The sequence below is a fragment of the Hyalella azteca genome, unplaced genomic scaffold (genome assembly GCF_000764305.2).
Source record: "Hyalella azteca isolate HAZT.00-mixed unplaced genomic scaffold, Hazt_2.0.2 contig3090, whole genome shotgun sequence".
Taxonomy (NCBI): domain Eukaryota; kingdom Metazoa; phylum Arthropoda; class Malacostraca; order Amphipoda; family Hyalellidae; genus Hyalella; species Hyalella azteca.
Genome location: NW_025933343.1, coordinates 34,216 through 51,282, shown reverse-complemented (window position 1 = coordinate 51,282; position 17,067 = coordinate 34,216). Strand labels below are relative to the sequence as shown.

The window sequence follows — 17,067 nt, the reverse complement described above, 5'->3', positions numbered from 1 at the left end:
ACTGAAGAGCGATTGAAATTTGCCACATATCCAAACAATAAAGATAAAATTCTCAAAAATATGTGTTATAAATATGATTTTTTAAAATTTGTAGCAAAATAAATATTGCTAGTCAAATTGATCTAACACTTAGATAATTATTAGCGAAGTATAGAACGCTGAGGTACTTGAATGTCAGGAGCAAAAACCGTGGATTTTCAAACCGCGGATTCAAAACCTGAAAAAATCGTAGATTGCCGACCTGAAGCTCCGAAAAAATATTTAGTAAATAAATTTTGGCTTAAAGATTAATTTACCTCCAAATGACACATTTTCCAATTAAACTATTTCAATGGGAAGAAATTCTGAAAAACCATTGATAACAATTATGCACTAGATTTTTATAAAAAACTGTAATAACTTGGCTAAATTTGAGCCCAATTTTAATTTTCGAAGAAACGGCCGCAGAATAAAAATGTAACAATTAAAACCTAGCAAAATTATTTGATATCATTGAATATGCATGCGGGCAAAATAAGAAGGCTACATTAAGCTGCATAGGTCGCCATTGCCAACTAACTCAATATGAGTACAAGGTTAACAGGCGAATCAATATTCAAGACAAGTATCGAGTCGAGGCACACAACTTACACGCGCACACTGACACACAGGTACACACAGCAACACACACTAACACAGAAATATTATTACGTCACTAGGCAACAGTATAACAACAAGGCTGGTTTAGAAGCCACCATTGAACACTGTAGGTCAGGTACGGAACTGCTCGCGTGACAGGCGCCCAGGTGAAGCGAATTCTCAAGTGCTCAGTGATTTTTATTTTCTATACGAGACACAAAGTTTCAAAATTCAGTAATTCACAGGTTATTCAGGGTAGCAATAAATACAGGTTATGGTATTTGAGCTTGTTAAGCTCGGTGTTATTCAAGGCTAGAATTACATACTGGCTGCAATGATTCAATATTCAATAATTCACAGGCAATGATATTCGTGCTCGTTACAATTAAAGTTATTCAAGGCCAGACCTCCATGCGAGCTGTTAGATTCAACATAAAAAGGGCTGTGAATTCGTTGCGTTTGAAGTTATTAAACACATAACAATAATATAGAAAAATTTACCAATTTTAATCATGTATATTAGAATAAAATAACAGTGTTGTGGGAACCAAAATGTCGTATTATTTATTTAAAAGAGGATTTTCAACTGATGTCTTCAGAGTGTGGAATATTTAACAAAATTTGAAAATGACAAAATTACGAGTATTCAATTAATACTCTTTGTATTGTATGATTACCGTATTCATATGATTAATTGATAGATATTTGTGCGTGCATGTGTAGAGAGCAAATGCGCTGTATGAATTTTTGCTACAATATGTTTCAACATATTTTTTTCTAACTTAAAGTTTTTAACTTTTGTAAAGTTAGCATATTCTCTGCAGATACCTTCAGGAGAAATTACGACAGGCTGAACTTAATAATGGACTTATATTCAGTCAAAATTATTTCCCTGTTGAATAGATTGACCTGGAAATAATTTTTTTAATTCTAGTTATTCTATTACCAGTAATCTCTGATAAAAACTGAAACCGTAGAATATTATCCACCTGAAGACTTCCCGGGGCATGACCCGAGCTTCTGTTAAGAGGAAACGCGACGAGGTCACGTCACTGGTGAGTAAACTGCTAGGTCAGAGAGTGAGTGTTTGCCGTTAAAACCGCTAGGTCAGAGAGTGAGTGTTTGCCGTTAAAACCGCTAGGTCAGAGAGTGAGTGTTTGCCGTCAAAACCGCTAGGTCAGAGAGTGAGTGTTTGCCGTCAAAACCGCTAGGTCAGAGATTGAGTGTTTGCCGTCAAAACCGCTAAGTCAGAGATTGAGTGTTTACCGTCAAAACCGCTAAGTCAGAGAATTGGGAAAATTGGTTGTCACACTTTTTATTGCGGTTTGCATTTTAGAATAAGTTTTACTTCCTATTCTAAATGATTTATATTGGTCAATCCTTCGCAAATAGATCTATTTTTTCCATAGGCGTATTTAAGCAAATGCCAAAAAATTGCACGATGCAGCGGTTTTTTAACAATAACTTCCGCTTCGATGATAGATTATTTTTTAGCATGGGCAGTACACCTGGTTTCAGCTTCGTTGAAGCTTCCCAATGAAAACAAATTTGAATTTATTATTTTTGTTTGTTAAACTTCGTTCAAAAAATTCTCGCGTTGTTGCAAGTTACTTGACTTACTTCAAATCTTATCGATTTCATTCTCCTCCTGATGATCATTTCAATTTTACTTAAATTACGATAAGCTTAATTGAAATCGTTTACTTATCAGTTAACCGGCTCAGCAACTGTGACACAGACAAGAACACACAACAGTGCCAGCGGGAGGAGGAAGATGGCAGCGGCATCGGTAGCTGCATTGATATCTTTCCTGTAAGCGATGTTAAGGCTGTTATTTGTGGCTGCCAGATGTGTGTTTTTTGTGGCTACCAGATGTGCGGTGCTATCTGTTGTGATAAATAATGCAAAAATGATATGATATTTTTTATATATGTGAGGTATTCAAATAACCATAAATATTTAGCATGTGGTTATTTGACAAAACCGCAAGGTTTACTCCTGGTCCTGGTATGTATATGTTATACAACAAATCATTGGTATACCACACAGGTTAGTGGCAGCGCTGAACCTGAGCGCTCTTGGCGAGTTGCCGGATGATGGTAAGGCTTCTATATGCATCGTATTTGAATTTAAACTTGAATCCTTCACAACTTTTTTTTGAATTATATTCAAACGCTAAACAAGCATTATTTCAATTTTCCAAGAGATTTTTTATGATTGAATAATAAATTTTTGGTCTATGTTGTTTTAATTAATACGCAAATTAAACAAAAAACATTAAAATCTGAATATATGAACGATTTTTCAGTATTAACTTGCCTCCTTGTGACGTTAGTTTCCAATTCACAGGAGATTCATCAAATCTTGACATAGATGACGCCACACGCAGGATTCAACCTCAAGTCGACGAGTATGCCAACAATATCGTCGGAGATCCGACTAACCCGAACCAAAAATTTGATGAAAATCAAGAAAGGCTCAAATTCTCAGCCCCTAGCCCTAAGAAACGTGTCCCAAACAACCAGGAAGCAAAAACCAAGAAGAAACGTGAAACTGAACTGCTAAAAAATCGCGAAAGAAAACCAGAAATATCAGAAGAAAAAGAGACCTGGAGCGACGACGGACGAGTTCATTGCTACGAAGAAAGCCCCGACTCCATCAGATGTCATTCCCACGACGACATGTTGGAAGACGCGCCCAGACACGCGAGACCTGAGAACTACAACAAACTAGATGATGGAGTTGCTGATGCCGTCAAGAAATCTAAAGGAAACACAAAAACAAACAAAAAATCCCATAAGAAAAACGAAGTTAAAAGCCGTAACGTGCCCCCAATGCCTGAAGCTAAACATGGGTTCGGATCTACCGACCGAACTGTGGTGGAAGTGGATTACTTTAATGGGAGTTTGGGAATAAAAGACCCGAGAACTGGTCAAAGAAGAAAAATTGAACAACTGCGAGGCAATGAAGATATAGACACGGACTCATTGATGACGACAAACAAAAAGAAGAATGAGAAGCCCTTTAAAATTCCTCAACACAAAACTCTGCAGGAGCTGCTAGACAATTTAAAAGACCAAGGATATCCTGAACCTGAACTTGACTTGGACAGAACAGAAACTTACGATATTTGGGATAAGGATGAACTATGTGCTGGGTGAGTCGTTGTATGGAGATATTGACAAATCACATAAAAAAATCGGGGCAAGTGAAAATAAGTTGCAGCGCCGTCCTGGGTTCCCATACTTCGTGTGGATGTTGTATGCAATGCTGCACGTAACACCGTACGCTGCACGTAACACCGTACGCTGCATGTAACACCGTAATCTTCAACATCGTTCGTTTGGCAGGCAGGTAACGCGGTTCGGGCGGGCGCTGCCGCCGGCGCTGCTGTTGTCGTACCCGCGGTCAGGGTCGTCGTGGCTGCGCTACCTCCTGGAGGCCGCGACGGGGGTCTTCACGGGGGCCACGTCCAACAGCTCCTTGCTGAGCAGTCTTGGTCAGTGGCTTGCTGGGCAGTCTTGGTCAGTGGCTTGCTGGGCAGTCTTGGTCAGTGGCTTGCTGGGCAGTCTTGGTCAGTGGCTTGCTGGGCACTCTTGGTCAGTGGCTTGCTGGACATTCTTGGTCAGTGGCTTGCTGGGCAGTCTTGGTCAGTGGCTTGCTGGACAGTCTTAGTCAGTGGCTTGCTGGGCAGTCTTGGTCAGTGGCTTGCTGGGCAGTCTTGGTCAGTGGCTTGCTGGCAGTCTTGGTCAGTGGCTTGCTGGGCAGTCTTGGTCAGTGGCTTGCTGGGCAGTATTGGTCAGTTGCTTGCTGGACAGTCTTAGTGGCTTGCTGAGCAGTCTTGGTCAGTGGCTTGCTGGCAGTCTTGGTCAGTGGCTTGCTGGACATTCTGGACCAGTGGCTTGCTGGGTTCAGCAGAGCAGATGCTTTTATGCTATTCTTACCTAACCTGCAAATTTCCTTTCGACAACTGAAAAGTCAGCATTAATCTCCCAACATAACGCTATTCCTACCAAGACCACAGAATAAAATATTACAATTCGCAGGTTTTCTCGGCGAGCAGGAGCCCCCTCACTCCCACTCAACGCTGCTCACTTCATCCCACTCAGTCTCCCCGCTGGCTGGGGAGCGCTCCAGCAGCTGGGAGCCGGACCTCCGCATTCCCACGGTGCTTCTGGTCCGCAATCCCGCCGAGTGAGCCAGACCGGGCAAATATCCAGCTAATAAATCTGGTTTTTATTGATTATTACATTACAAGATAGAGTTCTTTGTCGAAAATGAGTAAGTAGTAACTATATCATAAGCTAAAGTTCTTAATCAGGAAATAAGTAGCTAACAAATCAGCTCTTTGTTGTTTAAATTATTAGCTAAAATTTTTGTGAAGAGCATAAAGGGTTCAGTAGGGCTCAACTTATATTAATGAGAAACAAGTTGAAAATTAGACGCTTTACGCCAGATGTGCACGTTGTTCCAATTACTGTACATAATTTACGGGAAATGTTTCATTCACTGTACATTAGAATACTATAAAAGAATATGCATAGAATCAGAAGAACAGATTTCTTAGAGTTCTAATATACTAAGAATATTTAGTTACATAATAGAATATTCATATTATTTATAAATAACAGCGACAACAGTAACATTATTTAAATAATTTTTTAAATGAAAAGCTTATTAATCGGATGATTTTTAATTATTTCTATTAATTTTACAGCGCGCTGATATCACACTGGCAGTTCAAGAACTCGTCGGGCATCAACCGCTTCGCTCACAGCCTCCCGCACGCTTCTTTTGATACTCAAGGTATTATATACTATACACACTTGAACAGTTTAATTATGACGATTAATTGATTAATCATTATGATGATTATTAATTAATATGATTGATTATTGTGAAGAGTTGTTATTATATTTATAGTTAATCAAAGTAACCTATGCTGTAGAAAAGCGATCAGTTGCACAATTTATAATGGTAAAAAGTTATTACTCTATTTTCAGTTACTCAAAATAATTAAATAATTTAAGCCATACAGAAGCGATTACTTTAACTGTTAATAATTTTGAATGGTTGATACATAGTTTGTTGTTATCCGCAAGGTAAATGATAATAATGGTTATAACTCTAATTGATAACAAGATCTCAGCGTGAAACTGAAAAAAATGATTTTTATAAACAGTTTTATTTATATGAAATTTTTTACGCTATATCGGTATAGCGTAAAGAATTACGAAAGAATATAGCATACAGAATTAAGTCCTACTATTTATAATTTTTATTATATTTTTGCAAAACTAATTACGCATGAACTTTAATGCACATATTTTTATCTTTGAAGGTTTCAATGCTGAATAATTACTAAGAATTTATAATATGAAGCAACTTCATATTATAAATTCTTTTGCTAGATAACTTATTATATAGCAACTTCGCTTCATCTTGAAGCGTAAATCCCCCAACAATTTCAACAATAATTTTGTTTCGGGCAGAATTTCACGACTTTGTTGCGTCTGAACTGCCACGATGGGAGCAAGTGAGTTCAGGAACGAAGTCATCATTATATATTTCCTCCTAGCTTCATGAGTCTAATTTTCAACGCCTGTATTAAAAAAATCTGCACTTTCTTTGCTATAAATTCAATAATTTATTCGATCTATTTAATGTCCGGGAAATCACGTATTAATATGTCTATTAATATTATGTGTTATTATGTCTCATAATGAGTAATAATCTCAAAAAAGATAGAAAAAGAGATAATATCGGATCTGTTTAATCTTTTTTTGGTTTGAAAAAAAAAGAAACAGCTTATAATACGAGTGACAATTCTCGATCTTGTCAGATCTCGCGCGCTGAATTTAGTTGAAATCTTGCTGCGATTTTGCAATTCTACTGATTCAAAATTCAGTCATTAATTGAAATCACTGTCAGCACGGGAAGTACTAAAGCCGAAAACTATAAATACGAAAAAATCAAAACTTATGTCACTGGAGCAAAACCCTAATCATATATTCAATATATTTTATATTGTAAGGTAATTCTAAGTATCTGTGAATTGCGTAACTTCCGTTTTCATTGATTAGTAGCCCGAACCTAGAGTTTGGAAACGCCGTGTGGTCACCGAAACTTGAAAAGGACAAAAATTTAGTAGAAAGTGTTCAAAGACGTGCAACAAGGATAATTTCAGGCTTGAAAGGCAAGTCCTATGATGAAAGATTAAAGATTATGAAGATTCCAAGCCTCAGTTATCGACGTTTGCGTGGTGACCTCATTGAAGTATACAAGTATACTCATGGTTTAAACAAGTTATTTGAAGGATTACTAGAATTTGAAACAAGAACCAACACCAGAGGCCACGGCTATATAGTAAAAAAACTGCGCTGCAACTTCTCCACGCGACATTTCTTCTCGCTTCGAGTCACTGACATGTGGAACAACCTCCCTGATGAAATTGTTGACGCTCCGAGTATGAACGCGTTCAAGAACAGACTATATAAAGCTATGGAAAAATATATGTTCAGACTTGAAATGCCAAGTACACCACATATCAATCGAAAGTCCAGGAACGATTTCAGACCATCGTCAGTTTACAAGATCCTGTCAAAAGGCAAGCTTTTATATCTGTGAACATGTCACGAAAAGTACAAGAATCGGCCACAGGCCTGATCAGGCTTAATATTAAAGCCGAAGATACTAAACCATTTTATATTAACGATCTGTATATATTTTGATTAAATTTGTTTTAAATTCTAATTTAATAATTTGCAGACGTACTGGAGTCGCCTGCAGTGGAGCACCCGCCTGTACGCACTGCACTACGAGGACCTCCAGCAGCGCCCCTTGCAGGCATACAATTTTAGAAGAATTAAAAAATCTTTTATAGAAATTTTCCGAAAAGACTATTTTCAGAATTTTTTTATCTCTGTTCGATCTCTAGAGGGTAAATCGACCAGTAAAATACCATGAATATCAGCAATATCATACATAGAAATTGAAAAAAAATTGAATCAGTTCAGGGAACTAAAAATGCACTGGTTTCTAAAAAATCCCTTTTTCTTTTGCCTCTATGCCGGCAGGAGCTGGTGAAGCTGATGGCCTTCCTCCGCCTGCCGCCGCCCTCTGGCCAGCGTTTGTTCTGCTTGAGGAACAACATCAACGGCCCCATCAACACTGACAAGGTCAAGGTCAGTTCTGGGGTTATAATAATAAAAAATAATAATAACTGTTTCTGCGTTTAATAGGCCGTAGGCCTGTCGCCGATTCTGAACATCGCAGAACATTCACAGCATTTTATTGTGGTCTCGAACTCGCAACTCACTGCTACACTTCTTCTGTGCTTAACCGCCCGGCCTCCTTGCCGATTCTGACCAGAAACTGGCGCACAGAGCTGGGATCGAACCCGCGCCTCTCTGCGCCAATCTTGGTACTCTGAACTTTAACCATTAGGCCACCCATTAATGGATGGAACCTCTCCAAGGAATGAGAATCACCCAGAATCCTTGTTCATGGAGTCTGTGAGAGACTCCTTCCTAGTCCAGCACGTTACTAAGCCAATCCATTAAAGAAGTAAACAGAATCCCAATATTCTAGACCTAGTGTTTACTAGTGATGAATCAAACTTGACTTGCTGGGTCCCATAAGAGGTTCTAACCCACAGAGCTACACCTCTACTGCACTGCTCTTCATTTAAGTTATGAAAACAATCAAAACCTGGCAACTGAAATTACAGGGCGATAGTTGCCCGGGCAGGATGATATTGACTATAATCAACGTGTAATTATACCACTGTATTACTTTTTAGGTTATATGTGTTCAAATGAAAATATTAACAATAATCAACAACATCAACATGGACCATGAAACTGACAAGGTCAAGGTCAGTTCTGATCATGATATTTATAGTAATCAACAGTAATACCACAATGTCCGAGCAATAATACTTTATAGTGGAAAGAGTTCATAAGAAAACAATAACAACACCTAACACTATTACTCCAGTTAGTGTGCCAAACAAATATCAACAAATCTATTATCATATTTATCTTTTTTATGCATATAGTCTACGCGAGACTACGACAATAAGCTGTTGAAAGAAATGAACGCAATGCGATCAATTTGAACTTCTTTAATTATGTTTGAAAGAAGCATAAGTTCAGCCCAAAAAATGAATAGAGTGTATTTAGAAATTCAGGAAATGTTAACAATAATATTTTCAATATATCACTAGTGTAATCAATGTTGAATTTATAAACGATTATCATATTTTATCTAACTGATGAATAAGTGAAGTATTTCAATGCATCACTAGTAATCATTGTTCAATTTATATAATCAGTTATTTTGTCAAGTGATGAATAAGTGAAGTATTTAAATACATCACTAGTAATCATTGTTTAATTTATAAAATCAGTTATTTTGTTAAGTTATGAATAATTGAAGTATTTAATCGTCCGCAGATGAACCCGTACACCAGCGAGGAGACTGACGCCCTTTGGGCGGCCATCACCCGCGTGTCAAGTGGCCTCCTATTGCGCGACCTTCCCCCACCCCCATACCACCTAGCGTGAAGCGTGAGCACACGACGTGGACTGTAGCGTGAAGCGTGAGCACACGAACTTGGACTGTAGCATGAAGTGTGAGCACACTAGCGTGTATTGTAGCGTGAAGCGTGAGCACACGAACGTGGAATGTAGCGTGAAGCGTGAGCACACGAACGTGGACTGTAGCGTGAAGCGTGAGCACACGAACTTGGACTGTAGGAGTAGGATGAAGCATGAGCACACTAGCATGGACTGTAGCATGAAGCGTGAGCACACGAACGTGGACTGTAGCGTGAGCACACGAACTTAGACTGTAGGATGAAGCGTGAGCACACTAGCGTGGACTGTAGCATGAAGCGTGAGCACACGAACGTGGACTGTAGCGTGAGAGAAATTTCAAGCTTCAGTTTTACGAGTTGTATCGGTCATACCAAATCATGGTATAGTTTGGAAAAAGCTGTTCTTTAATGCAAGTTAATTACTAGTTAATTGTTAAGTAAATTTACTGCAAGTTAGTTTATATAAGTTGAGAAAAATGCAAACAAAAGTACTCTCTGGTCATTAGCAAAATTTGCACACCTAATGTTTACCAAATGTCATACGAAAATCTCAGTATTACGGGTTGCCTATCTTTCAGTTTACGTACTAACCAATAACTTTCAATCGAAAAGTCGTAACTTATAAACATTAGTCGAAGTTTGTGAGTGTGTTTTAAGCCTGGAACTGAAAATATATGGGGGTTGTAGAGGCCCGCGTATCCAGGATACTTATCGTGTCGGGATATTGCCTGGAAATGAAATTTTATTCTTTGTGGGAGAATATGATAGGATTGGAGCTGGAGGAAAGGAGGGAAAGTAGGAAAGGATTTAAAGAGGGGGAAAAGGATTGGACGAATAGGCGGAAAAGCCTAGAGAAACGGGAGGAAAGGGTTAAATAGTAAGTTGAAATCGGGTTTTGTAGATGGTGTGCGAAAATTTTCTTTAATAGGCGCAAAATTGTTCTTTCCTAAAAACGACAGTGAAATGGGAGTCTTTTTTCTGTGTGACAGATGGATTTAGCTATTTTATTAGAATACATAATCTTTTTCCTTATTAACAGGATTATGCGTTACGGGAATGATAGGATTTTGGAAAAAAAATCTATAATTGCAGAAATTATCAAACTGGTAACGCCGAGCTAACCTGTTAGAATCCCAATAAAAAATATCTCTTGAAAACCTGGTCCTAGAAGTTTCAAACCTTACAAAAGGTCCAATTCGTTAGATTGAAAATAACCACGAGAAATTTGTTAATAATGACTTTCGGGTCTACACCTGAGCCCGCATTATCTTCAATCAATATACATCCATCATTTTAAATATCGAGGAGAGACGTTGAAATTTGCCTGACGTTTATCAGAGTGAGGAAAAGTGGTAAAATTTGGACTAATGAAAAATCTTGAGAAATATTCGGCTAGTTGACCATCATTACTTATAGGGTTAAGATTCATTCTTATTTACAAATTGACGCTGTCAATTCCAATTTTTCGACTAAATGGACAAAAACATATATTTAACCTCTGAAGGTTATAAAATTGCGCAGGAGGAAGCCATGGGCCACAAAAAAGCGTACATTTCTCCAAAACCATAACTTTGTTCATATAATCCGAATTATGTTCTTTATAATCCGAATATCCTAATACGATTTCACCAGATAATCAGCCCAATTAGTCTATATTTTAGCGCTTTTCCGATGGGGAGTAAACGGCAAATGGCAGTACCTACCACTGAAAACAATCGCGTACTCGATATATCTAAATTTGGTGCTACCGAATATCAAGCAAAAAAAAAAACATGTACAACACTTCGGCGTGGTAGAAAACAAACTTCGTGCTACCGGATATCATATTTTATTTTATTAAACTTAATCCATTCATGAAAATATCTTCAAGTAAAATTGTTCAACACTTTATACCTATTTTAAATTCAAGCCATTAAAACGGCAAAAATTAATACTTTGGACAACAACATATTTACAAAACAATAAATAAACGATAATTAATCAGTTACTCACCATAGAACAAAAACGAAAAACGGTACGCGAGTACAAACTTTGATATTCGTTTTTAAAAACTAGATTTTTTTTATTTATTCAAATTAGAAAAGTTGGCGTGGCTAAACAGGTTGTCTTGCCACGGGCGTAGCCTATGCTGTGGGTGGCACTTCACCCGAGTGGCACTTAAGGGTGGCAACGAAGAGCGGCCCTTCACCCAAGTGGCAAAGAAGGGTGATGCTTCACCCAATTGGCACTTCACCCTAGAAGCACTGAATGTTGGCACTTCCTCCAAGTGGCACTGAAGGGCAGTCAGAAAAAGGCAGTCAAGTTGGGAAATGAGCGCCCTCACGTCACGCCCTGGAGAAGTGAGCGCCCTGACGTCACGCCCTGGAGAAGTGAGCGCCCCCACGTCACGCCCTGGAGAAGTGAGCGCCCCCACGTCACGCCCTGGAGAAGTGCTGCACCTGCAGCCGCAGGCGAGTTATGCTCCAGGACGGCAGGCGGCCGCGCGTGTAGTTCCTATGCAGCCTGCAACCACATGGTAATTAAAAGCACTTAATGATGATTAAAAGGTGATCGGTATAATGCATTTGGTAATAATAGGAATATATAATGGTGATCAAGTTTAAATTGCTGCATAATGGCAGGGATAACAGTAGATATCTTAAAATAAGTGTAAATTTTTAACTTACAAAAATATTAGAAATACGTTTATGGAGGGAGAATGCAAATTTACAAAATAAAAAAATTTTCCACAGTGAACTGTAGAATTATTATTTCAATTACACTTCTGATTATAAATATAAAATATGAGGAATTTCCACAATTTCCCTGTTCCCATCACTTTGATTAATTGATGACAGGCATATCTCACCTCAAATTAAAAGTGATGTAGTCAGTTTTCTGCCGGTCAGAGTGTGGCTTGGCAGCCAAAACGAGTACAGAAATATCACAATATTTTTCATCTGAAAATTTTCAACACTTAAAATTAATATCGAATGATAGCAGATGTCATTACTAAATTATTACATTTACTGAAATGAAACTGGTGAGAAGGCGTTTCTAAAAGGTTGTCAACGTGAATGTAATAATGATTCGTCAGAGAAAAAAAAGGTAATCACTTTTTCATGAATAAAAGATGGCTTATAGGCTTTTAATTATTAAAAATATTTATCATCATATACAACCCCGCTCATCAATCAATTGCATTAGTGATAGAGAATAAATGGCATGAGGCACATTAAGAATTACAATGGAAATGTTCCCACCGACGACTTGCTGCATTCTGATGCCATCAATGTGCACAGCCAGGATGTTCTTAAGTTGTAGGTCCAGAGCGTCGATCTACAACATACAATTTTAATGAAACCTGCTAACTCGCAAATAGTTAAGGGATATAGGGTAATTACCACACAAGAACATATTTGTAGGGGTTCAAATATAATACAACTTTCCGTAGTCAATAACTTCATAACTTTTGTTATATAACCTCTCTTCTGATAAAAATAATCTATTTTGCAACAATAAATTCTGCTAGAACACAACATTTTTGCCAAAAAAATTAGCTCAAAAACATCAGTGGGAACCTTGAGGTATAGGTACATCACAACTTTTTAAAGATTTAAACCCAAATCAAATAAATTTTGAATTGCTATTTATTTACCACCTACTTTATAAACCATGGAAGAAGTACAATCAGTCTTTAATGTTTTTCTCTATCTCAAATGAACATAGTATAACGTGTCTTTTTTTGCTCGAAAGTGGAGAGACTGCATTGGGTCAAAGGCTTCTAGTGATAACCTGTTACTCTTATGATAGGATTACATAATTGTGACATTAAGAAAGAAAATTTATTATGTATGAGAAAGAAACTCAAGGGAAAACAAACAAAAAGATCCCAGGAAAATTCCATTGAATGTGTATGGTGAAATGAATATGGTGGATAATAGCAACAGGTAGAAACAATTTTTGAATATTTCTAGAATCAAGAACCTACATTAATTAAATTTGGTGATTCCTCATAAGAGCTGTTATTCAGCGAGCCATGGATTACAGCATAGTAAAAATTTTTCTTTCAGTGTTGAATCTGACCTGTTCCTGGGTGATGGGACTCCTTAAAAGTCTGAAGTCGTCAATAATAGGCTGGCTCACAAGGCCTTTTAGTTCTCCCCACTCTCGGGCACGAACAAGCTCTGAAACTCGCACCACAGCCTGCATGGTTCAAAATTAATTTTAAATTACAACATTAAAAGAGCTCATAGACTTGTAAGATAAACAGGAAACCCACAGTAATACAAATAATTCAATTAAAAATTACATATCTACCTAGGCTTATTTAAAATATAAATTTCTGGAATCTATTGATACATTCAATTGATGACCCTAGAATTTATGATATATCCATGTCATATATATACAGCAGCATTACTAGCACAATAACATATGTATAAGTGACAATTTTTAAGATGATTCAATATCTGAAGTTAATAACGGTTGATTCTGTACATAAATTAGAATAAAAACTAAATTGAAGAATAAGTAGCAGCCTAGCAGGTAAACATGTTGGTCAAAGCATTATATTTCAAGAACTGTCAGCATTATGGTTGCCAAACACCTGCTTAACTCCAAACTTGAAAGCTTTCACATCAAAGCTGGGATCCCAGGAGCTTTGGAACTCCTGAATAATCAGCCAGTTGCTCAGCCATCTGTGTAAATGAATTTAAATGAATTCCAAATATTTTAAGAAAGCAATACAAAATTATGAAAGAAATGCAATAACCCTAATAATTTACAGAAAATTAAACATGTGTAGCATTTAAAACCTCTTGTGTAGCTCAAATGCAGAATAATTAACACTGCTCATCACTCATCAGTAGTACAATATTTTTTGCAGTTACAATGAAATTAGTATTTTCAAAATATGGAAAAACGGTTAAATTTTTTACCATTATCTTTCATAATTTAGTTCTAGGTTGACTCTAGTGTCTCCAAAAGTTCTAAAAAATCAATAGAAATGAACAGCAGCATTTTTTAAGATGAACACAAGTTGGAAAATTCCAGAACAACAGTTAGTTATATAAAAAATTAGCCGGGCTTGAGAATCTAACCACAGTAAAGAAAAAACTTACTTGAAAGGATTGGGGATGTACATGTGAAATCCTTCAATCTTTTTATCACCTTCACAATTCAAAGAGGAAGTAGAGTGAAGCCCTCTGCTTGGCATTGTAAATAAACTTTTCTGTTGGCTTCTGCTTGCCAATATATTGCACGCACATGAAGAATAATCATTTTGACGATTTCTTGAATGCTCATAATTTGATTTTGATGCCCAAATGTCATCCCTAAATGATTGAGAAGAGCTTAGCACCATTTGAAAATGTTGAGATCTAGGACAGCATAACTTCAACAAAGCACAATCAGGAGATGTAAGATGCTTCAGGCAAGCATGAACACATCCAATGCTTGCCATTATGTAAGTGTATTTGAACTTTGAGACAATAAATTTTAGAAGTAATTATAAATGTATGAACTACAAAAATATCCTGTTACTCTGAATAAAAGAAACAAAATTTTATTTCTATATAACTAAACATAATTTGTTAGAAGAAGCCAAACATGTTGGAAACAAAGTTTTCATTGTATTTTCAAACTTCAAACATATTTTGAGCATTTCATTTGAAGGAACATAATTAAATTACAATGCAAAATTTATTGCAAATTTGCAATGGGAATTCCAAGAGTGCTGATTGCTGAGTAGCTAACTGCTAACATGCTTCCTACAAACTAACAAAAGGCATAGGCCAAGCTGTGCAAAGTGGCTGTATCAGTCATCACTCATCAGTGTATGTCTCAATAATGTCTGATGTCTGAGCAACCAAAATTTTCAGGTTTCTTAGAACTTTAGAAGTAGTACGTCAGTAATCAGTAGTGACTACTGAGTAGTGAGTACTGATGTACTACAGTATCACTACTACTTATGGCATTGTACGGGGTAAGTTTCCGGGTAACGGGTTAGTAGGGCCACTACCATTATGGCATTATCGAATATCGTTAAAATATGTCATGGCAAAAATGAAGAAAATACGCATGAAAATTTTATTGTAGGTTGGCTTTCTATAGCATAATTAACCCATTAATGCCAAGCAGTTCCATTTGGAACCAGCGGAAAGAAATTGATTCATAATAAAATTGTATGGTCAAATCAATATACTAGTGGATGCGTAGGTTTGATACACATCTTGGACATGTTCTGGCAACGTTTGGTTCAGCTGCGCTGACTACTCCCTGCTCAGTTAACTTTAAAAGATTGTAAGTACCGGGTGTCAGACAGGAGGGCTTTACATCATTGCAGAGAAACGCAAGTAGTTTGTTCTAAAAATATATTATTTATAAGTTAGATGCAGAATTTTATCGACAAAGAGAGTACTTTTAATGCTGTATATGGTATTACGTGATTTAATGTTTCTAAAGTCATTTAGATCATGAAATATTTTGCCTGGTTCCAAATGGAACTGCTCGGCAGTAGTGTAAGCATTCTGGTCATATCATTTTCCCAGTAGATTACTTTGTGATATAGTTACGCATTGTATTTCAAAAACTTGTTTGTATTTAGAAATTATTTATTTAGATCTTAGATCCAGTTTTTCCGTTATTTATTAGTGAACTATTATCTTTAGAGCTGTTAGGAGTATATATCCCAAAAGTTGATATATTTGGAATTAGGTACGTACGTAGAACACTTTACGATTTTTCATCAGAGTCACTTTTTTCTAGTTGTATTTTTGGCAGATCATCACATGAAATAATTAAGATTTCGAGAGAAGAATAACACGAAGATCAAATATTTGCGACTGAACCTTTCACAGAAGCAGCAACAAAGGAAACATACTGAGATTCAGATAACTCAGATGACGCAGCCACTAGCAATTATGCTTGCCTATCGAGAATAGTCATTGTAGCAACAGTAATCGGCACTAATCGCCAAATGTGAAAACAATGACTATCAACAGAGAAGAAAGTCATCTGTGGTCGACATGGCCACATCATAGTGACAAACCAGAGATTTTTTAGAATCGGTTCATTTTTAATTTCCTCATTTATTCAAGATTTAAACCAATTTCTTATGTATGATAATGCTGGTATCCATGATACTTCACTGGTGACTGGTCTCCTTATAGGACTCAAAAATGAACTTGAGGGAGAGTCTAAAAACAAGTCTTTTCTTTGCCACTATGGGCCACATTATACTACGACATATACGTGGCTAGCCCGTGAGATTTAGTTATAAACTTTGGGCAGCAGATAAATAGGATGATATTTTTCTGCTATTGAAGCCAATCGGCGGATCTAATAGAAAAAGAAACTTATTCATGGGCTGGAACATGGATTGGTCCCATAAACACGATACAATTGGTCCCAAGGTAACATATTATATGTGATATCTATTCTGATTTCATTTGGCTTCTCAAAAAACTTTTGAAAAAAAAAGAATGGCTATTGCAATAAATTTTCAAAAATATCGGATAGGAAATGCAATAATGCAGGAGAGTGAGGAGACCCTAAGTAAAACAATCAGGGTCTATAGTGCACCCTTCTACTTTGATCCTTGATGAAGTGCAATACAACAATCAACAACATCGGCCAGCAAAGAGACATCAGAGCATTCAGAGGCACTGCAAATCAGCAAATGCAGTGCTTCGTAAACAATGTTGAAAACGCACCCACAAACATTCGTAAAATGGGCATTGGGCAACCTTCCTATTCATTTTGAATGAATGGAAGCATTCTATGCTAAAAATTGAATTGTATTCTGGTATAATTCTGCCATGATTGGTTTATCATCATAAACTGACATCATTCATCAGTATTGTCCATTA

The 17,067-nt window shown here is 37.0% G+C and overlaps 2 protein-coding genes across 5 annotated transcripts; one reads left to right on the top strand and one right to left on the bottom strand.

Annotated features, from left to right (window-relative positions):
* The first annotated feature begins 1,447 nt into the window (after nucleotides 1-1,447).
* Nucleotides 1,448-7,606, top strand: LOC108664610. Its single transcript, XM_018151233.2, has 10 exons — nucleotides 1,448-1,673; nucleotides 2,330-2,430; nucleotides 2,668-2,717; nucleotides 2,968-3,775; nucleotides 3,969-4,117; nucleotides 4,665-4,812; nucleotides 5,336-5,424; nucleotides 6,111-6,154; nucleotides 7,387-7,464; nucleotides 7,592-7,606. Exons 1-10 carry the CDS (start codon nucleotides 1,626-1,628, stop codon nucleotides 7,604-7,606), a joined length of 1,530 nt encoding a protein of 509 aa, XP_018006722.1. The 5' UTR covers nucleotides 1,448-1,625.
* A 3,547-nt stretch (nucleotides 7,607-11,153) lies between these two features.
* On the bottom strand, nucleotides 11,154-14,745 carry LOC108664612. 4 transcript variants are annotated; one of them, XM_047885772.1, is made up of 7 exons: nucleotides 14,320-14,745; nucleotides 13,806-13,896; nucleotides 13,283-13,402; nucleotides 12,460-12,535; nucleotides 12,066-12,156; nucleotides 11,639-11,719; nucleotides 11,154-11,578 (listed from the first exon to the last, which is right to left on the bottom strand). In XM_047885772.1, exons 1-7 carry the CDS (start codon nucleotides 14,658-14,660, stop codon nucleotides 11,572-11,574), a joined length of 807 nt encoding a protein of 268 aa, XP_047741728.1. In that variant the 5' UTR covers nucleotides 14,661-14,745; the 3' UTR covers nucleotides 11,154-11,571. The 4 variants fall into 4 exon arrangements, with proteins under 4 accessions (XP_047741728.1, XP_018006726.1, XP_018006725.1 ...); XM_018151237.2 differs by having other exon boundaries at nucleotides 11,154-11,548; XM_018151236.2 differs by having other exon boundaries at nucleotides 11,154-11,719.
* Nucleotides 14,746-17,067: the final 2,322 nt, after the last annotated feature.